The sequence below is a fragment of the Podarcis muralis genome, chromosome 16, assembly GCF_964188315.1.
Source record: "Podarcis muralis chromosome 16, rPodMur119.hap1.1, whole genome shotgun sequence".
Lineage (NCBI taxonomy): Eukaryota > Metazoa > Chordata > Lepidosauria > Squamata > Lacertidae > Podarcis > Podarcis muralis.
In genome coordinates, this window is record NC_135670.1 from 17,833,427 (window position 1) to 17,860,820 (window position 27,394).

The 27,394-nt window shown below is 46.6% G+C and overlaps 3 protein-coding genes and 1 long non-coding RNA gene across 9 annotated transcripts in view; 3 read left to right on the forward strand and 1 right to left on the reverse strand.

Annotated features, from left to right (window-relative positions):
• The window catches only part of LOC144325836 (uncharacterized), a 25,675-nt gene extending 11,209 nt beyond the window's left edge, over positions 1 to 14,466 (reverse strand). For 2 of the 4 annotated variants that reach the window (XR_013391031.1, XR_013391032.1), the window contains exons 1-4: positions 14,329 to 14,448; positions 10,131 to 10,334; positions 5,406 to 5,714; positions 2,222 to 2,495 (exon numbers count right to left, since the gene is read on the reverse strand). This is a non-coding gene — a long non-coding RNA (uncharacterized LOC144325836). Of the gene's footprint in view, positions 1 to 2,221; positions 2,496 to 5,405; positions 5,715 to 10,130; positions 10,335 to 14,328 lie in introns of all 4 variants that reach the window. The other 2 variants (XR_013391033.1, XR_013391034.1) reach the window with 2 other exon arrangements.
• Positions 85 to 6,278, forward strand: LOC144325835 (arylacetamide deacetylase-like 4). The gene is made up of 4 exons (XM_077920549.1): positions 85 to 632; positions 1,395 to 1,611; positions 2,291 to 2,354; positions 4,827 to 6,278. Exons 1-4 carry the CDS (start codon positions 456 to 458, stop codon positions 5,605 to 5,607), a joined length of 1,239 nt encoding a protein of 412 aa, XP_077776675.1. The 5' UTR covers positions 85 to 455; the 3' UTR covers positions 5,608 to 6,278.
• Positions 14,410 to 21,293, forward strand: LOC114586386 (arylacetamide deacetylase-like 3). 2 transcript variants are annotated; one of them, XM_077920545.1, is made up of 4 exons: positions 14,410 to 14,669; positions 16,091 to 16,307; positions 17,351 to 17,414; positions 19,635 to 21,293. In XM_077920545.1, the coding sequence occupies exons 3-4, from the start codon at positions 17,377 to 17,379 to the stop codon at positions 20,413 to 20,415; spliced, it is 819 nt and encodes a 272-aa protein (XP_077776671.1). In that variant the 5' UTR covers positions 14,410 to 14,669; positions 16,091 to 16,307; positions 17,351 to 17,376; the 3' UTR covers positions 20,416 to 21,293. The 2 variants fall into 2 exon arrangements, with proteins under 2 accessions (XP_077776671.1, XP_028565605.2); XM_028709772.2 differs by lacking the exon at positions 14,410 to 14,669 and adding an exon at positions 14,758 to 15,485.
• Positions 21,294 to 21,531: 238 nt separating this feature from the next.
• GPATCH4 (G-patch domain containing 4) lies at positions 21,532 to 26,865 on the forward strand. Of its 2 annotated transcripts, none has more exons than XM_028709773.2 (8): positions 21,532 to 21,677; positions 22,313 to 22,402; positions 22,845 to 22,918; positions 23,371 to 23,463; positions 23,875 to 23,982; positions 24,648 to 24,754; positions 24,940 to 24,990; positions 25,845 to 26,865. In XM_028709773.2, exons 2-8 carry the CDS (start codon positions 22,321 to 22,323, stop codon positions 26,257 to 26,259), a joined length of 930 nt encoding a protein of 309 aa, XP_028565606.2. In that variant the 5' UTR covers positions 21,532 to 21,677; positions 22,313 to 22,320; the 3' UTR covers positions 26,260 to 26,865. The 2 variants fall into 2 exon arrangements, with proteins under 2 accessions (XP_028565606.2, XP_028565607.2); XM_028709774.2 differs by having other exon boundaries at positions 21,540 to 21,677; positions 22,283 to 22,402.
• Positions 26,866 to 27,394: the final 529 nt, after the last annotated feature.

Consider the following 27,394-nt stretch of genomic DNA (forward strand, 5'->3'; position numbering starts at 1 on the left):
ATTGGCTCCCATTGTGTGCATGGACAGTGCCAACCTCTTTGCTCAACACACTGTCCTGACAGGGGCAGTGATACTGCTGTTGGCAGGAGGTTAACGCTGACATTGATGTGCCATCCCTGATAACGTGCGCTCTCTGAATTACGAGGGATTAAAGACTCCAAAGTATTTTGTGTGGGAGGGCAAGCACCACAAAAATGAAGATGTGTTGCATAGGCAACACCTGACTTAAGAGAAGGGTTCTTGCCCATCTGATTATCCTTCAGAGGCTATGAAAATTCAGAGGCTATGGATAGCCTGTAAATTCTGAACTGATTAGCAAACTGTTTGTTTTCTTCTCAACTGTGTGGGTTGGCCACAGGATGTTCTCTTGCATGCTGTAGACTGTTCTTGTACAAAAGCCACTTAGCAATTGCTAAGACGAAGTCTCTACCTCTGTGCTTCTGAGTTGAAGGGAAATGGCATTTGGTGGAATCCTGTGGATGCTGATATTATATATGACCATTTTCATTCACTTCATGCTGCTTGCATGGGGAGTTTATTATCGTCTTACCAGGCCCTACCTGCCTCAAGGAATAAGCGGTCGTGCAAATTTAATATTTGTTGATTTCGTAGTGGGATATGGATTTGTACTGGTAAGTTTATTTTATATATGTCGCAGGAATGAGGTGGCCCCTCTACTAGAAGGGCTGTAACCTTTCAAATATTTTAGTTTAGAGAAACGGCGAGTAATAGGCGACATGATAGAAGTTTATAAAATCTAGCATAACATGGAGAAAGTGGATAGAGAGTTTTTCTCCCTCTCTCATGAACTTGTGCACAATCGAATGAAGCTCAGTGTTGGAAGATTCAGGACAGATGGAAGAAAGTACTTCTTCACACCGAACATATTCAAATTATGGAAGTCGCTCCCACAAGGGGCAGTGATGGCTGCCAAATTGAATACCTATCCAAAGGTACGGTAAGTTCACGAAGGAGAAGGCTATGGGTTGCTACTAGCCTCCTAGCCTATGCCTCTAGAGCTGGAGGCAGCAATTCTTCTGAACACCAGATATGGAAAGAGGAAAGGGCTCCTGTGTTCAGATCTTGCTTGAAAGTTTCCCACAGGGAACAGGCTTCTGGACTAGATGTGCCATTGGCCAGGTCCAACAGACTCTTTTTACGTTCTTATGTGTATATATGTTTATATATGTGTACATATATCTATATCTATATCTATAGATAGATACCTTCACAACATCCCAATCTCTAAGTGGAGAGTGGTGAGTGAAAGGATATACAGTGTAGGTGCCTCACAAGTGAGGGGTTTGTTCCATAGGCAGTGCATGTATGCACTTTTTTAAAATGCAAAATTATCTAAGACTGATCATAAATGCTGAATGTTTTGGTTTCAACAGGGAGCGTTTCTGGAAAAACTGGGCATTTGCCGTAAGCATATCTTCCTCAGGGTTATGTACGATGCCATACCAACAAGGAAGGACTCAAAGTTGATCAGAAAGGACCTGGTTTTTGATGGGGTGCCTGTGAGGGTGTACTGGCCCAAGACACCAGCTGCTGGGAACAGGAGAGGAATCATCTATCTTCATGGAGGCGCTGGACTCATCGGAAGCATCCGTAAGCTCTTTGGAATGTTTTTGAAAAGGATAATTTGAGGTGGTACTTTAATGTAAAGGTCTTGAAATGCTTGTTATGTGAGGTGTGGAAGTGGTTTGTACTGCTCCTGTAGGCAGCTTAAGTTTTGTGAAGGATTGGATTGTGTGGTCAGAAAACAGGTGGAGACCTCTTGTTACAAAGGTGACCAGTTCTGTATTAATTCCTAGTATCACAGTCAATGAAAAATCCTTAAAATGTCAAAGAAGGTGTTTCTGCTTCAAGCCCGAAAGGACTTTTTTGTAAGTGCTTCCAGAAGTGATCAGAAATAACTGGAAAGAAGCCAAGAAATGCGGGTGGAAGTTTGTTTTTGATCCATTGAAACTGCTTGATCTCTGTTACAGATCAGGAGAGGGTAAAACTCACAGAATGGTTTTTAGCTAGCGATGCCCCATTTACAAAGAGTTCAATGCAACTGAGTTTTTCCCAGAGGAAATTCATTAAAAGTTGTTGTTTTCTACAGTCAAGAAGCGCATCCAATTTATGACATATAAATAAATAAGCAGATATATCCATCTATCTCTATATTTCAACAGTTTTACTTTCAATAGAACTAACATTGGATTCAACTCACAATGATATCAGTGTTCTTGACCAGGAAAAATTGTAATGAAGGGGTTGTGGGGCTTGTGCTTTCTTCCAGAAGTCTATGAAAAGGTCTGCCGTTTCATTGCACACCAAAGTGATTCAGTGGTTATGACTGTTGGGTAAGTGGCTTCACTCTCATTGTATCAGAAAGAACATGGAATGCCTCTCAGTTTCTAACCTTTCCTAGGGAATATTAATTATATATATATAATAATTTATATGGTACGCATCTGGCAAGCCCCAGCAACTCAGGACGGCTCCTGAAAAAAAATAGTAAAAACACAATAAATCATCAAAGACTAAAAACTTCCCTGATCAGGGGTGTCTTCATATGTATTTTAAAATTTACATAGGTGCTTATCTCCTTGACATCTGCTGGGAGGGCATTCTACAGGGTGGGTGCGATTACGGAAAAGGTCCTCTGCCTGGTTCCCTGTAACCTCACCTCTGGCAATGAGGGAACCACTAGAAGTCCATTGGAGATGGATCTCAGAGTCTGGGTTGGACAATGGGGGTGGAGACACTGCTTCAGGTATACCGGGCCCAAGTCGTTTACGGATTTAAAGGTCAGCACCAACAGCGGCGTAGCGTGGGTTGTCAGCACTCGGGGCAAGGCAAGTAATTTGCGCCCCCTAACCCGTGGATTTGCGCCCCCTAACCTGTGGATTTGCGCCCCCTAACCCATGGATTTGCCCTAACCCCAGATGTTGCGCCCGGTGCGGCCGGCCCCCCCTGCACCCCCCATGCTACGCCACTGAGCACCAACATTTTGAATTGTGCACAGAAACGTATTGGGAGCCAATCAGTGGAGTAGCTAGGCAGAAGTGTACGGGGTGACTTGCCACAGGAAGCACTTACCTTTGGGGGTGGTACAACAGCGCCCCAAGAGCCCAGTGCACCTCTAGGAAAGTCAGTGCAGCCAGGGGCTTGGCCCACAGCACACCAGAGCTGCTGCATCCCCCCAGTCACCCTCTGGTGGCTGAGAAAGAAACAATGGGGATGTGTTGGCCACACAAGGAGGGCCGCTGGAAGGGACACGTCTTGGGCGCCCAGCAGGCCCAGTGCTGCCCAAAAAAGCAGCATGGGGGCAGCACACTCCCACTATGTCCCCCTCAGCTGGTGGGTGCCCAGGAGGGATGCGCCACCTTGGGCACCCCCAGGCCCAGCACTTCCCGAAAAAGTGCAACCTGCATGCCCCATGGAGCTCACTATGGCGTTGGAGCCAATGTAGTTTTCTTAGGACTAGTGTTATGTGGTCCTGGCTGCTTCTCCCATTCACCAGTCTAGCTGCTACATTTTGGATTAGTTGTGCTTTCCAAGTCACCTTCAAAAGTAGCCCCACATCCAGCACATTGCAATAGTCAAAGCCAGAGATGACCAGAGCACGTACCACCCTGGTGAGACAATGTGCAGGCAGGTAGGGTCTCAGCCAGCCTACTAGATGGAGCTGGTAGACAGCTTCCCTGGACACAAACCTGACCTGTGCCCCCATGGACACCTGTGAGTCCAGAATGACTCCTAGGCTGTGCACCTGGTCCTTTAGGGGCACAGTTGCCCGACTCAGGACCACACCCACCCAGCCCGTCCCCCAGAAACAGTATTTCTGTCTTGTTGGGACTCAAGTTCAGTGGGTGAAATGCCATCCAGCTTTATAAAGTTGTAAACATAGTGATTTTGCCAACATTTAGAATGGGTGTTCATTTTTGTATTTAGATTTCTAGCTCAAATCCCTTTGACTTTGAACATAGTAAGAAATCTGCTGGATCAGGCCAAAGGGGACTCATCTAGTCCAGCACCATGTTCTCACAGTGGCAAACCAGATGCCCGAATGGGAAACGCACAAGCAGGACCTGAGCAGAAGAGCTCTCTCCCCAGGTCCAGTTTCCAGCAACTGGTATTCAGAAGCATTACTGCCTCTGATAGTGGCACATCATCCTTGTGACTAGTATCCATTGCTATTAGCAATTGCTAGTAGTCTTGCCAACCTGATCAGGTGAGCTGTGGATGGAGGAAGGTAGATACCAAGTAGTGGGATTATAACTTCACTGATGCACAGGATGCTGGACAGTGCTACAGGAACATGATAATGGACTCATTTACAGTTGTGGTTTTTAACACTCAAAACGAGTTTTAAACGGGTTAGGATATCCAGTTGAAGAACTTAAACAATGTGCCATTGAAACATGACACCAGGGGGCAGTGCAGAGTCATTCCTGTCAAATAATTTGGTATATGTTGTAGAAAAGGATGCGAAGGAAAAACCAAATGCCTTTACATTTTAGAATGACATTAAAATATCTTTCTAAGAACACTTAAAAAGTGAGTGTAGATCCAGATATGGACAGGGGAAAACAAGAAGGAAGCAGCTGGAGGGGAGAGAATGGTGTGTGGCTATGTGTAGCAACAAGTGTAGATTTCCAAAGGGAAAGTTTGCATTTGCTTTTTATTTTTGTCTCAGGCCCCCATAGGGTTGCACAGAAAGGAATGTGGCCCTAGGGGTGAAAAAGATTCCCAACACTTGCAATATGTAATGCAGGCAAACGGTCCTTTTCTGTAAAGTGTATGATGTTGATATCTTGTTTTCTTTTTAGATTTCGTTTAGCTCCTGAGCATCTCTATCCGGTCCCTGTCCTGGACTGTTTAACTGCTACAATACACTTTCTGAAGAATGCAGAGGAATACGGAGTGGACCCCAACTGCATTGCCATTGCTGGGGACAGTAGTGGAGGCACATTTGCTGCAGCTATTTGTCAAGAACTGGTGACCAGAGAGGACCTCCCAAGACTGCGAGCTCTGGTCCTGATCTACCCATTTCTACAAGCAGTGGACTTCGATTTGCCATCCTATCAGCAAAACCAATCAGTTCCTCCCTTGTTCAGGAAACGAGTTGTTAAATTTGGTTCGACATATATCACTGGGAAGGAGATAAATGTGGACCCAGTTATAAAAGGTGCCCACATCCCTCCTGATTTGAGGGAGAAATACCGAAAATGGATCAGTGCTGATAACATTCCAGAAGAATTTAAGGCCAGGGGCTATGTCCCTAATGCTCCTGCTCCATTTTCAGAAGAAATTTATGAACAACATAAAATGGGTCTTGAGGCAATGTTTGCCCCCCTTCTAGCAGAGGATGACATAATCCGCCAGCTCCCAGAGACTTTCCTTCTAACCTGTGAATATGATGTTCTCCGGGATGATGGGCTGTTGTACAAGAAGCGGCTAGAGGACAACGGTGTGCCCGTGACACATCATCATCTTCCAGATGCAGGCCATGCAGGACTTAGCATTTTTGGTTGGGGGCCATTTGAATTTCCGAGCTCAAAGAAATGTTTGCAGCATATGGTACAGTTCTTAAAAGTTTTATCGAAATAAATGACCGTCTTTGTCATTTCCTGGATCAGATCATTGGCCCACTTCATCCAGCATCCTGTTCTCACAGTGACCAAGCAGAGGCCTCTTGAGATGCCAGCAAACAGTACCTAGGTGCAAGAAAAGTCTTCCTATTTGTGAGTCCTAGCAAGCAGTATTCAGTGGCATACAACCCACAATAGTGCAAACATACCTATAGCCTCCTCCATGAATTGGCCTAATCTATGATTAGATGGGCTCAAGATCTTGGCCATAATACAGAGATGTCCCAGTGGGAAAACTTTTGGAGGGTTTAGGCATTCACAAACTAAAGGAAGGATTGAACTCTGATTAATAAGAATACACACAGAGGCTTGAACCAGCAAGACTCTGGGAAGGGTGCATATAATAATCTCTGTCTCTCTGTGTCTCCAGCCCCCTCGGCCCCAGGTCGTTTTATTCACAAAAGAGCTTTTTACAGAGTGACATTTGGCAACCGCCCCCCCCCCTGGAGGTGATAAACAATCAATACATATGATAAGAAGGATGGCCAGGAGGACAACGATCATTATCACCTTCATGTGAGATCTGTTTCCTGGCCCTAAGATTAACATCCTACATCAAAGAAACTTGCCCTCTGTCTTTGATGACCCAGAAGCCTGCCTGTCTAAGCAACTGGGCTGTGTGACTTGTGAAGAAAGAGAAATGGGCAGTACAGTGGTGCCTCGCAAGACGAAATTAATTCGTTCCGCAAGTCTCTTCGTCTTGCGGTTTTTTCGTCTTGCGATGCACGGTTTCCCATAGGAATGCATTGAAAATCAATTAATGTGTTCCTAGGGAAACCGCCTTCAGACCAGGTCCGGGGACAGTCTGTCCCCCGACCTCTTCTGAAGGCTGGGGGGGGGACAAGGTGTTCCCGCCCCCCCGCCCCGCTTCGGAGCAGCGTTCCGAAGCGGGGCGGCTGGGGCAGGTGTTCCCGCCCCCCCGCCCCGCTTCGGAGCAGCGTTCCGAAGCGGGGCGGCTGGGGCAGGTGTTCCCGCCCCCCCGCCCCGCTTCGGAGCAGCGTTCCGAAGCGGGGCGGCTGGGGCAGGTGTTCCCGCCCCCCGCCCCGCTTCGGAGCAGCGCTCGGAAGCGGGGTGGCTGGGGCAGGTGTTCCCGCCCCCCCGCCCCGCTTCGGAGCAGCGTTCCGAAGCGGGGCGGCTGGGGCAGGTGTTCCCGCCCCCCCGCCCCGCTTCGGGGCAGCGTTCCGAAGCGGGGCGGCTGGGGCAGGTGTTCCCGCCCCCCCGCCCCGCTTCGGAGCAGCGTTCCGAAGCGGGGCGGCTGGGGCAGGTGTTCCCTCCCCCCCGCCCGGCTTCGGAGCACCGGGAGAAGCGATCTCCCCGCAGCCCCTTGCTTCAAAAGAGGTCCGGGGGCAGCGGGGAAGAAGCGCTGCGCTTCCCGCTGCCCCCGGACCTCTTTTGAAGCAAGGGGCTGTGGGGAGATCGCTTTTCCCCGCAAACCCTTGCTTCAAAAGAGGTCCGGGGGCAGCGCGAAGCGCTTCCCGCTGTCCCCGGACCTCTTTTGAAGCAAGGGGCGGTGGGGAGAAGCGATCTCCCCGCAGCCCCTTGCTTCAAAAGAGGTCCGGGGGCAGCGGGAAGCGCTTCCCGCTGTCCCCGGACCTGGGGCTGCGGGGAGAAGATCGCTTCTCCCCGCCGCCCCTTGCTTCAAAAGAGAAGACCCGCTGTCCCCTGGGCAAGCTTCGTTTTGCGAAGCAAGCCCATAGGGAAATTCGTCTTGCGAGGCAACTCGAAAACGAAAAAACCTTTCGTTTTGCGAGTTTTTCGTCTCGCGAGGCGTTCGTCTTGCGGGGTACCACTGTAGAGGAAATGGCCAGAGATGCAGAGGGTTGTGGGATTTGATCAGAAATTATTGTCAATGAATCAAACCCAGTCAACACAATGCATTCATCGTGGACACAATGGCTTGATGCATATTTTATAATTCCTCATAGTAATCCCACCTGACCCCACACTCTGGATATTTGCACTCCTACAGAGGGTTAATTGGAAGTTTACTATAAGGGTTGCACTATAAGGGAAAACCTCCAAAAAGTTTTTTATCGCTGGCACTTGACACCCTGTAAACTTGCTAAGATGTATAGAAACCTCTCTAAGAATTGTTGGAGATGCGGCGAACCTGGTGGGACTACATTACATATGTGGTGGGCATGCAAAGGGATTAAACCATTTTGGAATGACATCTCTCTTGAACTTAAATTTTTTTAAAAAGTAAATATTCTGAAAAAAACGGAATCATTGGGCATTACCGGTCTGGATATCCCTAAAAAAACAAGGATAATCTTTTTGTATGCCACCACAGCTGCGAGGGTTATAATAGCTACACATTAGAAAAGTGAATATATACCCACTAGATCGGGCTGGATACTAAAACTGACAGAATATGTGGAGCTAGACTATTTATCAGAAAGAATTAAAGATAAATCCAAACAGGAGTTTATCTCAAATTGGAATTGTTTTAAGGAATATTTAAAAAGTAATTGTTGCAATCTGAAAACGGTAACAGCCTTTGAGTAATTTCTGTAGACACTGAATATAAAAGGAAAATCGATAGAAAAGACAATACTGTTAATAAAAAGATAATAGACAATACAGGCAACAAGTTTATTAGTACAAAATGGAAGAGATGGGAAGTCATTTATTTATGGAAAATATTATGATTTTAAAATTACATCTTCTTTTCTTTTTCTATTTGTGTTTAGTAATATAGGTTGACTTAAGAATGATGACAATAATAGTCACCAAATACATTTTGAAAACAAAAACATGTTTAATGGCAAGATGTAAAGTTATGATTTAAAGATTTTCTGGTTTACTTAACATTGTGAGCATAAGCACTTAAAACCTTTCCCCCCTAAATTTGTTCTCTGCAAATTTTGAATCACATCATCAAAATCAATTCCTTTTGCTTTCGGTGGAAAGAAACACCCACCCCCCTTCCTTATTCATACGCTCTCCACTACATCGAGTTCAGCCGCGTTTTGTTGCGTTTGTTGACTGATCTAAAAGGTTTCAATGACTTGTTGAGGTTAATTAATTGTCAGACAAAGTTATTAAACTCATTTTAAATAATATTACTTTTTCAAAAAATGTTGTGAGCCCAAATTTTTAAATTTTATTTTAAAAACACATATTTTTGGCATTTTGTCACCCCCCCCCCAGTGATGACACCTGAGGAGACCCGCACCCCCCTTCCTGCGCCGCTGGCGAGAGTATGACTTCATTACTAAAAGGTCATTTTTCTAGGTGCTTTTGGAAGAAACTTATTTTCTGGATCCATTTCTATTGGGGTTTAGGGCTGGTTTTGGCAAAGAAACTGCTTTGGTCGCCCTGTATGATGACCTCTGTCGAGAAAGAGACAAGGGAAGCATGTCTGGGAGGGGTGGATGAGGCGACCTGAAACAGATTGACTTCCTTAAAATTAGTTTTTCAGCTAATTGCTTTTTTTCTGTATTCTCTACAAAAGTCATCAGAATAAATCCAATCAGGCTTTATTTATAACAGCTAGTGTCTGTCTTTAGATCTGTCTGCATGTGGACGATTCCATAAGCAGGGAATCCGGTAGTGCATTGACACCCCTGAACCCCAGATCATAAACAAACAAGTCTTTTCCAACTTAACACAGGTAATGCTCTACTCATGCGCACAGTTACTAATGCGTGTAAATCCATTAAAATATAGGGACTCCTAAATAAATATGAATAGGCCCAGGCTGCCCCCAAACTGGTATTTAGTACTTCTTCAGCCCACATCTCAGAATAAGATAGGCACCATACTGAGATTTCTGTAACTGCTCCATACAGTGCCTGTTATAAGGTAAAGAGGAGAAGATAGCGCTGAGGTAAGATGCGCTTGTTAGAGCTCTCCTCAGTTATATATTGGGGACTCCTACTCCTTTTTCACTTTTTAAGCTTTTAAAACTTTGAAACCCTGTTCTTATCGAAAGTAGGGTATGTATTATGTGTTTGGCAACCTGGGATCTTACATCAGAGAATCAGATCTAACGAAGTCAAACAGCTTAACAGTCGCCGCCCAGCCTATTTCAAGGACTCGTAACTCTAAACAATTTTAATTAACCTTCTGAACTTTTTCCAGAACTGACTCTGACTCAGGCTTTGATTCTGTGTTTTATATGAACTAAGGGAGGTGGAGAACGGTTATTGCTACCAAGGACTCTATGTTACAAGAGTGTTCCATTTGGGCTTGCCTCTAGCCTCTTAAGCTTGTGAATCCAACTGTGCTGTACGCCTTGCCTCTATCTTCCCAGTTGTGAATCCAACTGCCTGCATGCCAGCAGTACTCCTAAACTGAAACAAACTGATTAAATGCTCGGCATGGAGCCTGGGTCAAGATATATTACTCTGCAGAGGACTCGACTGAAAGGCACCTAGGGAAGTTGGAGAGGGGGGTTCCACTCTCAAGACACCAGAGATTTTTAAGCCACAGGGCTGGCAGCTGGCCATAGCAGAGGTGGTAACCAACAGAACTTACGTGAGGCCAAGGCTCTCAGGGGCCTTTGTGGTGAGGGCCTTCCACCTGGGGGTGAGACGACATCAGTTCTTCAGGTGGCAGCTGGAGTTTAGGGTGAGGCCAATTCTGAACCTCTCAGGTCTCGAGACACCCGCGATTGAACCTACCCAGGTGGCAGCTGGGGGACGGTCGGTCCTGGAGGCAGCAACATTGGCAGTTCCCGCCCTGGCATGGAGAAGGATGATGTAACAGAGGCTCCCCTCCCCCCGGAGGTATCACCCCGTGGCCCTGAGAACACCAGCTGTGGGGGGAAACCTGAGGACTCCTGATGCTTAGAGGAACACTTTCTCTGCCACTACAAGTGCTAGTGCAGCAGCAAGGGAGGGTCCCCTGAGACCATCGGGCACGGCATCGACATTGAACAGGGCATTTACCGAGCCTGCCCCTCCTTCCTTTGCCCGTCCCCCAATGTCGCCTGGTTGTCCAGGTTGGCAGATTCAGAGATCATTCGAGTAGAGCTGGAGCGTGATGCTACAATAACCTTGTCTGCTACAAGAACCCCTTTTTTCTTTTCTTTTCCCCTGCCCCCTTCCTTTGCCATCTGTTTTAGTTCTTTATAGTCCATTGTTTTATGATTATATTTAAGTTCTGTTTGTCTACTGTTAGATGCTTGATTGTTGTTTTCCTGCTATCTAGGTGGTTTTTCTTTCCTGAATGTATGTTATATGGTACTTCTGTTTAGCTGTGGAATGTTTTGTGGTTTATTCTCCAGTTTAATTAATTGGTTAGTCTAATATTATAATAATAGGTTGACAAATAATATAATAGTTTTCATATAATCAGAGAGGTAGCTGATGGTTAGGTGGTTTGTCCTACTCGACTAATTAAGAGTTTATCGAGTTGTTGATATTATAAGCAGAATAACTAGGCTGGGAAAGAATAACATCAATGCCATCAATGGAGGCTAGTATGAGGCTTGGGATTGCTACCGTGGAGGGGCGAGGGAGGTATGGTGAGGCATTCCCAAAGTAAAGGAAGGATTGAACTCTGATTAATAAGAATACACACAAAGGCTTGAACCAGCAAGACTCTGGGAAGGGTGTGTATAATAATCTCTCTCTCTCAGCCTCTCCACCACGTGGCCCAGGTCGTTTTATTCACAAAAGAACTTTTACAGGGTGTTCGTAAGAACTAATCCGATTTCCTCTGAGCATTTCAACAAACCCCACGTAGGAACAAAGTTAAACTACCAAAGCTAATTAAGCACGGGGTAAATAAAACAGAACTACAAAGGAGTTCATTTTGTGACCCTGGAGGTGATAAACAAGCAATATACATGATAATAAGGATGGTCAGAAGGACAGCAATCATTATCACCTTCATGTGAGATCTGTTTCCTGGCCCTAAGATTAACATCCTAAGATTAACATACCAGAAAAGCTACATCAAAGAAACTTGCCCATTATCCTTATGGCTCAGGATGCCTGCCTGGCAACAACTGGCAGTGTACCTGACTTGTGAAGAAAGAGAAATGAAACAGGGATGCAGAGGTGTGGATTGATCAAGAATCAAATCAAAATAGTTTAAACCCAGTCAACGCAATGCTTTCATTGCTGACACAGATGGCTTACTCTATATTTGTTATAATTCCTCATAGCAATCCCACCTGATCACTACAGTATGGAGGTGGGGGCAGATTTAATAGGCGAAGGGGATTGAGATACGGATACGCTCGTACCCCTTCCAATCTGCGCCCCATCCCAAGGGACGAGGGTAGGGTGAGCAAGGATTACTCACCTCCATCACTGGTGCTGTGCAATGCCAGGTCTATAGGCAACAAAACCGCCACCCTGCGAGATTTCTTTACCTCGCAGGGGGCTGACCTGGTTTGTGTGACAGAGATCTGGGTGTGTGAAGGAGAAACAGTTACCTTACGAGCGATGGCGCCCCCGGGTTTCTCTGTCCTCCACCAGTCGCGGACAGTGGGCCGGAGGGGAGGGATTGCATTATTAATCCGGGAAGATTGTTCTTTCAGGGCTCTGCCATCGCCATCGATCCCCAGCACTGAATGTGTTGGCCTAGTGTGGGGTTCTGAGGAGAGCTTGGCTGTCTGGCTGGTGTACCAGCCACCTAGCGCACCAGCAGCCACCCTGTCAGGCCTACTGGAGGCAGTGGCCGGCTGGGCCTTGGAGTTCCCTAAGGTATTGGTATTGGGGGACTGCAACATCCATGCTGATGCCACTCCCTCCTCACAGGCTCTGGACCTGGTGTCTTCCATGGCAACACTCTCCCAGTTTGTTTCGGGCCCCACACATCAAGCAGGCCACACGCTGGATTTCATATTTGGCGCAGGTATATGTGTGATCATGTTCCCACCCTGAGATTCCTTCTCCTTTCGCTCTCCAATTTTACAAAGGCAAACTCCTATTATGCAAAGGTGGGCTGCCGAACTTCTAATAAAATGTTGCTTAAAAAAAAAATTGTGGTGGTTCCCTCATTGCGAATAAGTGAGGTTCGTAGACCATAGAATCACAGAGTTGGAAGGGACCAAGAGGGTCATCTAGCCGAACCCCCTGCAAGGCAGGAATCTTTTTGACAAGGTGGGGCTCGAACCCACAACCCCGAGAGTCTCATGCTCTACCAACTGAGCTATCCCAGGACTCAGATCAAATTCTGCCGGTAGGATTGCAAAGGATGAATTGGGAGCAAAGGTTTTGTATGAATATATTACCTCAAGTTATTCTGATGCTTCCAAATGCACTGGTACAAATAACTTTTCAGACTGAACAGGTGGTATAATAGTAATAATAATAATAGTAATAATAAGAATAAGAATAAGAATAAGAATAAGAATAAATTATTCCCCAGCCACTTTGTGCAGCTTCCAGCAAAATATAAAAACGTAATAAGACATCAAACATTAAAAACTTCCTGATCCTGCTTCTTTGAGAAGCTGACAGTTTAGGATAGACGCTCTATATCAACTCAGTGACAGGGAACCAGGTAGAGGGCCTTCTCAGTAGTGGCGCCCTCCCTGTAGAACGCCCTCCCGTCAGATGTCAAGGAAATAAACATCTACAGTGGTACCTCTGGATGCGAAAGGGATCTGTTCTGGAGCCCCGTTTGCATCTTGAGCAGAACGCAACCCGCGTCTGCACGGGTCGCGATTCGCCACTTCTGCGCATGACGTCATTTTGAGCGTCTGCGCATGTGTGAGTGGCAAAACCCGGAAGTAACCCGTTCCGTTACTTCCAAGTCACTGTGTAACGTAACCTGAAAACGCTCAACCTGAAGCATCTTTAACCCAAGCTACCACTGTATCTGACTTTTATAAGACATCTGAAGGCAGCCCTGTATGGAGAAGCTTTTAATGTTTGATGTTTGATTGGTTTTTAAAAAATATTCTGTGGGGAGCTGCCCAAGTTGTTGTTAAATTATTGTTACACTTAACTGAATAGCAGTTGCCAGGAGCCGCTGGAGGGGAGAGATGCCTTTGGGCTCCAATCCTCCTTGCAGGCTTGGCCACCGCGAGGAGACGATACTGAGATTCCTGCATTGCAGGGGTTGGACTAGATGACTCTCAGGGTCCCCTTCCATCTCTAAGATTCTATGATTCTATTCCATCTCTAAGATTCTATGATTCTAACAGGGTGCGGGACTAGATGGGCCGTTGGCCTGATCAAACTACAGGGCTCTTCACGTGATCTGTGTGTTCACGCAGACGCACACACGTGAGTGTGTGTGTGTGTGTGTGAGAGAGAGAGAGAGTACCTTCAGAGAGAAGCCCGTCTCTTCTTTGCAACGAGGATGAATAATAATAATAATAATAATAATAATAATAATAATAATTTATTATTTGTACCCAGCCCATCTGACTGGGCTTCCCCAGCCACTCTGGGCGGCTTCCAAAAATATATATATATTAAAATACTCTAATACATCAAACAATAAAAGCTTCCCTAAACAGGGCTGCCTTCAGATGTCTTCTAAAAGTCTGGTAGTTGTTGTTCTCTTTGACATCAGCTGCAATCCCCCTCCCCACCTGCCCCACAGCTTCCCTGCCTGCTCTCTCTCCACCCCTAACCCCAATTCCACGGGTATTGCATTGCATTGCATTGCATTGCATTGCATTGCATTGCATTGCATTGCATTGAATTGAATTGCACAAACACCCAAACACACCCAAAGCTTGCTGCAACCCAAGGTGCTTTGCACTCACCCGACTCGTTGCAGTACCCGACAGCAGAGGAGACGGGTCAGCTGTTCTTCTGAGGCCGCGCCCCCTTTCCCAAGTCAGCATCCAGCATCTCTCTCTCTAGCAGCTCCCACTCTCTAGCTTTAACCCTTAAGGCAACGAAGCCGGCAACTTCGCCCCCGAGGGAGGCTGTGTGGATGTATGGAAAGTCCCCCGAGGTTGGCAGAAAGCTCCTCTCTCCGTTTGCAAGGCTAGTCTGCGGCCCGGCACCTGCCTGTCTATAAAAGGAAACAAGATGGAAGGCCTGCGCTGCTTTCCCTTTCATGCAGGCGGATGCACCGTGAAAGCAAAAGCAGGGGAGTCGGGTAGGAACTGCGTGCTGGGCGGGCGCAGGAGGGAGAGGAAGGACTAGGCAAGGCGGGAGCGGTGGGCGGGCGAGAGGGAAGGCGGGGGAAAGAGCCAAGGCGGAATACTGTTTGTGCCGTTTTGTCACCCCGCTCAGTCTTGACACCCGGGCGGTCTGCCCCCACCGCAGCCCATGGCCACACCTGCATAGATGTGCCATCCCTGATCACCTGAGCTGCCCAATTCATGGGGGATGAAAGATGCTGAAGTATTTTGTGTGGGAGAGGAAGCATCCTAAAAATGAAGATGTGTTGCAAAGGTGGTGCCTATCATAAGAGAAGGATGCTTGGCCTGATCTGCTTGGCCTTCAGAGTCTATGGAAATCCCATGCACCTCTTCTCTCTGGAGGAGGAATGGGAAGGTACAGCCACACCCTGTGTGAGGAACAATCGCAGCAGTCAGTAATCCAGGCTAGACTGCAATCTGAACAGATTAATAAAATATTTTCTCAATTGAAAGCTATGTGGGTTGGCCGAGGATGTTCTCTTGCACATGGAGGAAGACTAGTCTCATACAATTAGCATTGTCCCAGACAAAGTCCTTACAAAAGCATCGGCTCAGGCGAAGTCCCTACCTCTGCACTTCTGAGCTGAAGGGAAATGGCATTTGGTGGAACTCTGTGGATGCTGATATTATATACATTTTCATTCATTCATTCCTTGCTGTTTGCATGGGGAGTCTATTATCATTTTAAAAGGACCCACATTCCTCCAGGAATCAGCCAGGGCATAAAATTACGAGTTTTCAGTTTTGCAATGGAATATACACTTGGACTGGTAAGTTTGTTTTGAATATATCACAATCGAAGGGATGGAGTGACCCACCCTCCTTATCAATAAGGCTACAATGTTCAGGATTTTTTAGTTCAGAGAAAAGGCAAGCAACTGGCGACAGGATGGAGGTCTGTGAAATTATGGATGACGTGGAGTCTCTTTCACAGGGGGCAGTGATGGCTACCAAGATAATAATAATAATAATAATAATAATAATAATAATAATAATAATAATAATTTATACTCTGCCCATCTGGCTGGGCTTCCCCAGCCACTCTGGGCGGCTTCCCCAAAAAATATTAAAATACTGTAATACATCAAACAAAGTTGAATAGCTTCCAAAGAGGATTAGATAAATTCAGTGAGGAGGAGGTTTTGGGTGGCTGCTAGTCTCCATGCCTATACCCTGCTTCTAAAGCTACAGGCACCAATGCTTCTGAATACCTTTTGCTGGGAGAGGGTTCCTGTGCACAGATCCTGCTTGAAGGTTTCCCACAGGTACTGTGAGAACAGGCTGCTGGACTAGATGGGCCATTGGCCAGGCCCAACAGGCTCTTTTTACATTCTTATGTACATATATGTTATGCTGAATGTTTTGATTTAAACAGGGATTGTTTCTGGAAAAACTGGGCATTTGCCATAGATACATCATCTGGAGGATTGCGTTCAATGCCATACTAACAGGAAAGGACTCAAAGTTGATCAGTAAGGACCTGGTTTTTGATGGGGTGCCAGTGAGGGTGTACTGGTCCAAGACACCAGCTGCTGGGAACAGGAGAGGAATCATCTATCTTCATGGAGGCGCTGGACTCACTGGAAGCTTCCGTAAGTTCTTTGAAAGAGTCTCACAAAGGTTTACCAAGTGGTTTGTGGAGAATTTGGGGTGGTACTTTAATGTAAAGTTCCCAAAATGTTTGCTACATAGAGGTGGGGTGCTTCATACTGCTGCTGTTGACAGTTTAAGATTAATGTAGGATGTCTTTGTGTGGTAAGAAAATGGGGCTGAGAGGCCCCCTGTTACAAAGGTGACCAGTTCTGTATCACACTCAATGAAATATCCTTAAAATGTCAAAGAAGATGTATCTGCTTCATGCCGCAAAGGACTTCTATGAAATGGCTTCCAGAGATTATCAGAAATAACTGGAAAGAAGCCCAGAAATGTGGGTGGAAGTTTTGTTTTGTTTTTTACCCATTGACACTGCTTGTTCTGTTACTGATCAGCAGAGAGTAAAACCCACAGAATGGTTTTTAGCTAGTGATTTACAAAGAGTTCAACTGAGTTTTTCCCAACTGAGCTCTATTAAAAGTTGTTGTTGTTTTCGCTAATCAAGTGGCATCTACATTTTATGACATAAAGGTAAAGGTAAAGGTACCCCTGCCCGTACGGGCCAGTCTTGACAGACTCTGGGGTTGTGCGCCCATCTCACTCAAGAGGCCAGGGGCCAGCGCTGTCCGGAGACACTTCCGGGTCACGTGGCCAGCGTGAAATCGCTGCTCTGGCAAGCCAGAGCCGCACACGGAAACGCTGTTTACCTTCCCGCTAGAAAGCGGTCCCTATTTATCTACTTGCACCCGGAGGTGCTTTCGAACTGCTAGGTTGGCAGGCGCTGGGACCGAGCAACGGGAGCGCACCCCGCTGCGGGGATTTGAACCGCCGACCTTTCGATCGGCAAGCCCTAGGTGCTGAGGCTTTTACCCACAGCGCCACCCGCGTCCCTGACATAAAAATAAATAAGCAGATCTCTTGATTTCAACAGATTTACTTTTAGTAGGACTGACACAGACTTCAGCTCACAATGATATCAGTGTTCTTGACCAGGAAAAATTGTAATGGAGGTTGGGGGGGGGGGGCTTTTGCTTTCTTCCAGGAGCCTCTGAAAAGATCTGCCGTTTCATGGCCAACCAAAGTGATTCAGTGGTTGTGAGTGTTGGGTAAGTGGTTTCACTCTCTTGGTAGCCGTGTAATGCCCCTCAGCTTCTAACCTTTCCTAAGACCTGATCCCAGAGGAATTGTTCTATTCTATTTTATTTTATGTTATTTTATTTATTTGTACCCCACCCAGCCGCTCTGGGTGGCTTCCAACATATATAAAAATGTAATAAAACATTGCACATTAAAAAGCTTTCCTTAACAGGTCTGCCTTCAAATCTCTTCTAAAGGTTACATAGTTACTCATCTCCTTGACTTCTGACATACCCAGCAACAATTCTCCGATGAAAATAGGGACCTCCTACCATAGCATCCAATGTTTCTCCGATGAAAATACTGATGTCTTACCATACTCTTCAACATTTATCGGATTAAAATAGGGACATCATAAGGAAAAGTGGGCCATTCCAGGATCAAATCAGAAACTGGGACAGCTTCTGTAAATCCGGGGCTGTCCCTAGAAAATAGACTCACTTGGAGGGTCTGAGGAGGGTGTTCCATGGGGCGGACACCACTAACCAAGCCATCTGCTTGGTTCCCTGTAGCTTTACATCTAGCAGTAAGGGAACATCCAGAAGGCCCTCAAAGCTGGATCTCTTATGTCCTGGCGGGATGATGGGGGTGGAGATGCTCCTTCAGGTATACAGAGCTGAAGCCATTTAGGGCTTTAAAGGTCAGCACCAACACTTTGATTTGTACTCTGAAATGTACTGGGAGCCAATGTAGCTCTTTTAGGACCATAGTTATATGCTCCCGACGGCTGCTCCAAGTCACCAGTCTAGCTGCTACATTCTGGATTAGTTGTACTTTCCAAGTCACCTTCAAAAGTAGCCCCACATCCAGCGCATTGCAATAGCCAAAGCCAGAGATGACCAGAGCATGTACCACCCTGTTGAGACAATGTGCAGGCAGGTAGGGTCTCAGCCAGCCTACTAGATGGAGCTGGTAGACAGCTTCCCTGGACACAGACCTGACCTGTGCCCCCATGGACACCTGTGAGTCCAGAATGACTCCTAGGCTGTGCACCTGGTCCTTTAGGGGCACAGTTGCCCGACTCAGGACCACACCCACCCAGCCCGTCCCCCAGAAACAGTACTTCTGTCTTGTTGGGACTCAAGTTCAATCGGTGAAATGTCATCCAGCCTTATAAAGTTGTAAACATAGTGATTTTGCCAACATTTAGAATGGGTGTTCATTTTTGTATTTAGATTTCTAGCTCAAATCCCTTTGACTTTGAACATAGTAAGAAATCTGCTGGATCAGGCCAAAGGGGACTCATCTAGTCCAGCACCATGTTCTCATAGTGGCAAACCAGATGCCCGAATGGGAAACGCACAAGCAGGACCTGAGCAGAAGAGCTCTCTCCCCAGGTCCAGTTTCCAGCAACTGGTATTCAGAAGCATTACTGCCTCTCATAGCGGCACATCATCCTTGTGACTAGTATCCATTGCTATTAGCAATTGCTAGTAGTCTTGCCAACCTGATCAGGTGAGCTGTGGATGGAGGACAGGTAGATACCTAGTAGTGGGATTATAACTTCACTGATGCACAGGATGCTACCGGAACCTGCTAACGGACAGAGGAAAACAAGAATAGACCCTCCAGGTGCCCCTATTTGCAGTGACTGTCCCAGATTTTCAGAAGCCATCCTGGTTTCTGATTTGATCCCAGAATGTCCCACTTTTCTTCAGGACATCCCTATTTTCATTGAGAAATGTTGGGAGTGTTTGGAATTATGCAACCCCTGAGCCAAAGAGATAAGAGATACGGCATCTGAAGGCAGCCCTGTATAGGGAAGTGTTTTAATGTTTAATGCTTTATTACGTTGTTATATATGTTAGAAGCTGCCCGGAGTGGCGGGGGCAACCCAGTCAGATGGGTGGGGTATAACTAATCTATTATCATTATGGAATAGAATGCCCCTATTTTCATGGGAGAAATGAGGGGGGGGGGTATGCAAGAAGGAAGGAGCTGGAGGGTAGAGAAAGGTGTGTTGTAATGAAACCACCTATTCATCCAAAGGGAAAGTTTGCATTTGCTTTCCATTTTTGCCTCAGGTCCACCTGTAGCTGGCATGTGGCCCCCACAAGGTTGCATGGAAAGGAATGTGGCCCCAGGGGTGAAAAAGATTCTCAGCACTTGCAGTATGCCATTACAGAAAATGGTCTTTTTCCATGAAGTGTATGGTGTTGATTGTGGGCGATATCTTGTTATCTCTTTAGATTTCGTTTAGCTCCTGAGCATCCCTATCCCGTCCCTGTACTGGACAGTTTAACTGCTACAATACACTTTCTGAAGAATGCAGAGGAATACGGAGTGGACCCCAACTGCATTGCCATTGTTGGGGACAGTAGTGGAGGCACTTTTGCTGCAGCTATTTGTCAAGAACTGGTGACCAGAGAGGACCTCCCAAGACTGCGAGCTCAGGTCCTGATCTACCCATTTCTACAATCAGGGGACTTTGATTTGCCATCCTATCAGCAAAACCAATCAGTTCCTCTCTTGTACAGAAAACGAGCTATCAAACTTGGTTTGACACATCTCACTGGGAAGGAGATCAATGTGGACCTAGTTATAAAAGGTGCCCATATCCCTACTGATATGAGGGAGAAGTACAAAAAATGGGTCAGTGCTGATAACATTCCAGAAGAATTTAAGGCCAGGGGCTATGTCCCTAATGCTCCTGCCCCATTTTCAGAAGAACTTTATGAACAAGTTAAAAGAGCTGGTGAGGCAATGTTTTGCCCCCTTGTAGTAGAGGATGACATAATCCGCCAGCTCCCGGAGACTTTCCTTCTAACTTGCGAGTATGATATTCTCCGGGATGATGGGCTGTTGTACAAGAAGCGGTTATTGGACAACGGTGTGCCAGTGACACATCATCATCTTCCAGATGGATTCCATGCAACACTTAGCTTTTTTGGTTTATGGCCACTTGAATTTCCGAGCTCAAGGAAATGTATGGAGCATGTGGTACAGTTCTTAAAAAGTTTATATAAATGAATGACCTTCTTTGTCTTCCATTGGCAGCCTTCCCCTGTTGTGGCTGAACATTCCCCTCTCCCTGTTGTCCCAATCCTAAAGTAAGACGAGAAACTCATATCCAAAATTCTACCCAGTCTGATTGATTAAAATCACCATGACATTTGTAAGTTCATAAGCAAAGCGCTGCTGGATCAGGCCATTGGTCCACCTCATCCAGCATCCTGTTCTCAGAGTGGCCAAGCAGAGGCCTCTTGTGATGCCAGCAAGCAGTACCTGGGTGCAAGAAATCTTTTGCAGCATTCAGCAGCATACAGCTTCCAATAGTGGAGGAAGAACATAGCTATTGTCTCCTCCATGAATTGGGCCTAATCCTCTTAAAGCCATTCTACCGAGTCACCAGGTTAGCTTATTCCATTAACTGCTGCTACATAATATTTGAATATATTTAGCAATAAAGAAGGCGCTTCTGTGTATTAAGCCAAACTGAGCTAAGCCTATGGGAGTGATATAAACACATTTAATTACACACATTTAATTAGACAGGATTATAGCAAAACACTCATTTCGTAACACTCATTCCGCATTCCTAAGAAATTGAACTTTTAGTGTGGCAGGACACACACTTTGGAACTCCCTGCCTATTGATAGCAAACAGGGCCCCTCACCACACTATGTTTGGTGCCTGATAAAATTGTTGTTAATGCCAGCCTATCCAGATATGAATAATGTTGATATATGTTTTAAGCTCGTTGTTGATTTCATTACTCTTTTCCGAATCTTTTAAACCGCTGTTGTTACTGATACTTTTGTTGTTTTGTTCCTCTTGCAAACTGCTTTGCAATCAAGGTGTATATAGATTTCATGAAACAATAAAAAATAAAGGTGTTAAAAAGCAAGGCTTGTGTTTGCAACTGTCACCCGACAGGTGTATATTGCAGAGGTTGGGCTGCTCTCTAACAGCGATAAAGCTTTTAATAATGCCAGTCAGAGAAAAGCCAGTAGCAAAAATCATTTATTTAAAAAACCCTTTAAACGCGCAGCAATCCAGCGCTAAATACAACACGGCCCCTAAACAAGCAGCTCTAACCCTCCTCGCTGGTCCCTTTGGTCCCCTCCCTTCAATTCACCCACAATCCTTTGCAGCCAGGGCGTGGCTGGGGAAGGATCTTACTTCCTGTCAAGATGGCCGCACCCGTGTTGATCACGTGTCTGCATCAAAAGTGAAGCGCCGCAATTCCGAGTGATCCGCAACTGGAGTTTTTTCGTTTTCTGGACGACTGGTGAGCTGGGTGCTTTTTATTGTGTGCGGGGGTTGCTAGAGAGATGCGGGAATGCAGTCCGAGGCTATTCCGCCTTTGGGCAGAGTGGAGGGTCGCTGGTGGGAGCGTTTGAGTTCCCTTCTGCAGGATTAAGGTCGTTGAGAGCTAAGTACAGTAATTCTCCTCCTCCTTGTGTAGGGCTATGGTAGAGCAACTGGTTTGCGTGCAGAAGGTCCCAAGTTGGCTGCTGCAGGCAGGACTGGGGGGGGGGGGAATTCCCTGCCTGAAATCCTGGAGAGCAGCTGCCAGTCAGTGTAGGTAATACTGAGGTAGGGGGGCCAAGAGTCTGATTCAGTATAAGGCAGCTTCCTGGGCTTCTATTTAAATCAGTCCTTTATTCAGAACCGTGAGGGCTGTAATTTTTCTTTTTCTTCTGGGGAAAGGCTGTAGCTCAGTAGCACAGTATCTGCCTTGCATGCAGAAGGCTCAATCCCTGGCATGCCCAGTAGGGCTGGGGTAGGACTCCCTGCCTAAAATCCTGGAGAGGGACAGCCAGTCAGGGCTCATTCAGACTTCCTTTTGTGCCGTGTTTCTAGGCACAGGTCTGCTGCTCTTTTATTTCGCAGTCTCTTTATGTTCCATATGTGTCTATCCAGCTTCTATCATGAATGACACTGCTCAGGAGAATAAAAGCAAAGGGCTGAAATTTGCAGAGAAGCAACTGAAGAAGCATGGCTGGAAGAAAGGTAAGTGGGTGGGGCTTGTTCATGGGGATCTTTTGGATACATTCAGCCCCCCCCCCATTAATGTATATGTATAGAACTGGAGCAACATTAGATTCATCACAGCATGGGGCAAAAGGATGGGGTGGGATGTGGAGAAATACTAGTCAAAACCTGTGTTTCAACTTCACACACACTAGCAGGGTGAGAAGCAGGAAAGTGTTTATCTAAAGACCTTAAAGCTTTTGTCAGTCCAGTGTCATATTCTTTTTCTGTGTGTGTAGTGTTATGGCATGCACTCAGCTCTCGTTATGGTCAGACCACATGTGCCAGTTAAATACTAACCACTGTTCTAACTGCTTGCTTTTTTGGAATGATATTTGGAACTCATTAGCTGCAAAGAACTCTGCCTCCTGTTTGTTCTTTCTCCTAACCGTGACTCCACTCTTCGCAAACTTTATTTTAGGCAAAGGACTTGGGAAGCGAGAAAATGGGATCTCTGAAGCCATAAAGGTCAAAGTCAAGTGTGACTCAGCTGGGGTAAGGAAGGTTATGATCTTGAGCCTGTGGGTTTAGAAAAGATTAGGGAGGCTGAATCTTTGATCAGCAAGTTCAGTGGAGAAGGAAGGAGCTGGAAAAAGGGTCTTTAAAAGTGCTCCCTGTTGATTAACATATTATGGGTGTGAAGTACTCTTCATCAGAGGCAACAGACATCATAGAATAGATTTTGTTTTAGCTAAAATCGGTTGAGAAGCGTCTATAGTTGTAGAATTCCTGGCCAAAACAAGAATAAAATTTTTAAAAATACAGATAGCTTCAAAATGCAGGAGAGGGAGTCATAAGAGGGAGGCAGTGGGCTACTGTGTAATTGTCTCTTTGGTTTGGGATATGGTGTTGGCAGCCTTTGGGGCCCTTCAAACTTGTGGGCAAAAGTGGCTGTCACTACTTTGGGAGAGTCTACAGCCCATAACTTCTGTTTCATTCCAACACAGGTGGGCCACAACCCAGCTGAGCAATTCACCTTCCATTGGTGGGACCACCTCTTCAATTCATCTGCTGCTAACATTGCTGTGGAGACTGGGCAGGTAAAGAGGGCATACAACTTTGGGCTTTGGCATTGGTGGAAGGCCCAGGGTTTTGTCATGGTGTGGAAACTTATACAGTAGGTCAGAGGTTTTCAACTTTTTTGAGTCCACTGCTCCCTTGTCCAACTACTTTCTTTTTGCGTCACCCCTGTGGGGCTCAGGAGCCCAGTTATGTCACCCCTTTCCTGCAGAGCTGGCAGCCTCTCACCCTTTTTCGATCAGCCTCCTCTCCCCTGTCCTCTGGCCAGCCACTGCTGCCGCCCCTGGTTTCTGAGTTGCCCCCCTGCCCCAAAGAGAGGTGCCTCCTCACACTGCCTATTCCCAACAGCAAGGGCTTGCCATGCGGTGATTGTTCTTTTCCAGGCTTTGAGTTCTGAATGCAGCTGCCCCTCTCTTCTTCCTCCCCTCTAGGATGGTGTCAAAGTGAAAAAGGTATCTGAGCAAGATGGAGTGATAACGAATAAAAAGCCCCGTAAAGCACACGGGGAGAAGAACTTGGTCTATGGGCGCTTTGTGAAGGTAGTGAGATGTTAAAGATTCAAACTTGTAGTGTTGATGGTGGGGCTTGGCGTGTTTGGAATGGTTTGTAGCTCACTGGAAGAGCCCCTGCGCTGCATGCAGGAAGTTTTGGGCTCAGACACCCCCAGTTTAAAGTGATCTCCTATGGAAGGGCCATTTCCAGTCAGAATGTGGCTTAACAGTGAGTAAAGATACATTTTTGGCCACCTTATACCCATCTCCCGATATGCCCCACGGAGAGCCTCAAGGTCCATAAATAGCAAGACCCTAGTGGTCCCGGGCCCTAAGGAAGTTAGATTGGCTTCAACCAGAGCCCAGGGCCTTTTCAACACTGGCTCTGGCCTGGTGGAATGCTCTGCCTCATGAGACCAGGGCCCTGCCGGATCTGATTTCTTTCCGCAGGGCCTGTAAGACAGAGTTGTTCCACCTGGCCTTTGGCTTGGAGCCAATTTGATTCCCTACCCCTCTTTCTTTTTTCTTTTTCCTCCTGTGATGAGGCTGCATTTTAATATTTTAATGTTGTATTTTAATCTTGTTTTTAAGTTGTATTCATTCAACTTGTTTTTATTATTGCTTGTTAGCTGCCCTGAGCCCGGCCTTGGCTGGGGAGGGCGGGGTATAAATAAAAATTATTATTATTATTATTATCTATGCCCCACTTCCAGGCAGCTACATTGACATCTGGTGGAGAAGAGCCTGTATATGTCGTCTCCTCTTCAGATAGCGACAAAGAGGATGAAGATGAGCAACTGGACCTATCTACAGCCAGGAGGTAACCAGGGGTGGGGTTGGCCTAGATCCACTTGGTTGGCAACAAGGTCTAACCACACTTCCCCCTTTTTTTAGCTTCGAGGGGCTGAATTGGGAGCAAGAAAATGATGTGTGTGTGTGTGTGTGTGTGTATTCTCCTTAGCTGCAGGCTGGTCACTCCTTAACACAAGCTTTTCTCTTTCCCAGGCTGACTGATGAAGAGCTGGTCCAGGCCTGTGGAGGAAGAACAGCCCATAAGTGAGTATGGTATGAGAGTTGGCTGATGCACCCCCAATTTTATGGGGAGGGTTGAGTTTTAACAACTTGGGCCAGTTTACCTGTGAGATCGCCATACCTCATATATGCCCACTTGACCACCACTTTGATCGGCGGAACTGGCAGAGTTACAGGTTTCACGTTAATGCCCATTCTGCATTTGTAAGAAATCAATTTTTTTTAGTGTGGCAGCACCTACACTTTGGAACTCTCTTCCTATTGACACTAGGTGGGCGCTTTCACTATACTCTTTTCTGGCGCCTGCTAAAACCACATTTGTTTAGACTAGCCTACGTAGAATGTTTACATGTGTTTTAATCTGTTCTCAGCTAACTGCTGGTTTTAATTATTTGCATGTTTTAAATGGCTGGCTCTACTCATAATTTTATTGTTTTATTCTGTTGGTAAATCACTTTGAGGTTTTGTTTTTACTGTCAAGTGGTATACAAATATTATGAAATAAATAACGTGTTTAGAACAGCCTTCGCCAACCCCGTGGCCTTCAGATATTTTTTACTACACCCTCTTCTTCCCCCCTCCCTTTGCTGATGGGAGTTGTAGTTCAGATTATCTGTGTGGCACCAGGTTGATGAAGGCCTCTCTGCAGCTAGATGTGCAGTGGGTGGTGTTAAGTGCATGGGGGTAGGTGAAGCTCTTCTATTTTCTTACACTGGCCACTGGTGGATTAAGTGACACTTTTCCGCAAGCCATATTTGGCCCATGTCTACCAGTTGCAGAACCTGGAGAAGTCATGAGCAAAGTTCAGAAGCTTAAGAAAGTTTTGGTGGCTGGAGTTGCTACTGCCATTCTCAATGTCTGTTCTGTGCTCTCTCCAGAGGGGCTCGGCATGGCTTAACCATGACAGCAAAGCTGGCATGGCTGGAGGAACAGGAAAAAGCTTTCTTGGCTCGCTACGTCCAGCAAAAGGGAGGAAAGCAGGAGGCAATTGACGCTGCCTTGAATGGCAGCAGCCCACAGCCAAAGAAAGCCAAGAAACGCAAAGAACGAGAAGGCGAGGCTGCGATTCATGAGAGCTTGGAAGTGACAGTAGATGAGGATCCCCGGGAAGAGCAAGAGGAGGAGAAACCCAACAAGAAGAAGAAGAAGAAGAAGAAGAAGAAGAAGAAGAAGAAGAAAAGGAAGCACCGGGAGGATGGAGAAAGCAAGAAAGGACTGTTGGTAGAAATTGCAGAGAAATGGACTTTAGAAATGGCCAGTCACAGAGGGAAGCCAAAGAGGAAATCAAAATGAAAGTGGGGTGATAGCAAAGGGAATTGTGGTGGTGGTCTTCTGCTAGCTGAAATTCTTAGAGCCCAGTTCCTGCTGGATCCCATCGCTGCTGTCCCACATTAGAAACTTGCTGTGTCAACAGCACCCTCTAGCCCAGGGGTAGGCAACCTAAGGCCCATGGGCCGGATGTGGACCATTCGCCTTCTAAATCCGGCCCTCGGATGGTCCGGGAATCAGCATGTTTTTACATGCGTAGAATGTGTGTTTTTATTTAAAACGCATCTCTGGGTTATTTCTGGGACAAAGGAAGTCATTCACCCCCCCCCCCCCAATATAGTCTGGCCCACCATGTGGTCTGAGGGACGGTGGACCGGCCCATGGCTGAAAAAGGTTGCTGACCCCTGCTTTAGCCTAAGGTCATTTGCACACTTTGTATCGTGGAGGCTGGCTGCTTAATTTTTTTCTTGTAAAGAATTGGCAGCTGGAACAGTAAGGTGGCAAAAACACAGAGAGAAGCAGGGGGTTGTATCCAGTGAATCCCTTTTGCAAAGGGAACAGACCTCCCCTGGGTCTGGTCAAAACCTGCTCTAGGAGGTTAGGTAAATGGGTATTAAAAATGTAACAGTGCATGGCTCAATTTTGCTTGAAGGTGAAGAAACAGCACTGCTAAAGGTAAAGGTACCCCTGCCCGTATGGGCCAGTCTTGACAGACTCTAGGGTTGTGCGCCCATCTCACTCAAGAGGCCGGGGGCCAGCGCTGTCCGCAGACACTTCCGGGTCACGTGGCCAGCGTGACATCGCTGCTCTGGCGAGCCAGAGCCGCACACGGAAACGCCGTTTACCTTCCCGCTAGTAAGCGGTCCCTATTTATCTACTTGCACCCGGGGGTGCTTTCGAACTGCTAGGTTGGCAGGCGCTGGGACCGAACAACGGGAGCGCACCCCGCCGCGGGGATTCGAACCGCCGACCTTTCGATCGGCAAGCCCTAGGCGCTGAGGCTTTTACCCACAGCGCCACCTGCATCCCATAACAGCACTGCTACATCACACCAAAAGTCCCAACATGGAGCCCATTCACACCATACAGTTAAAGCCCCACAATACCACTTTAAACAGTCCTGTTGGCTCCCCACAAATAATCATGGACGTTGTAGTTG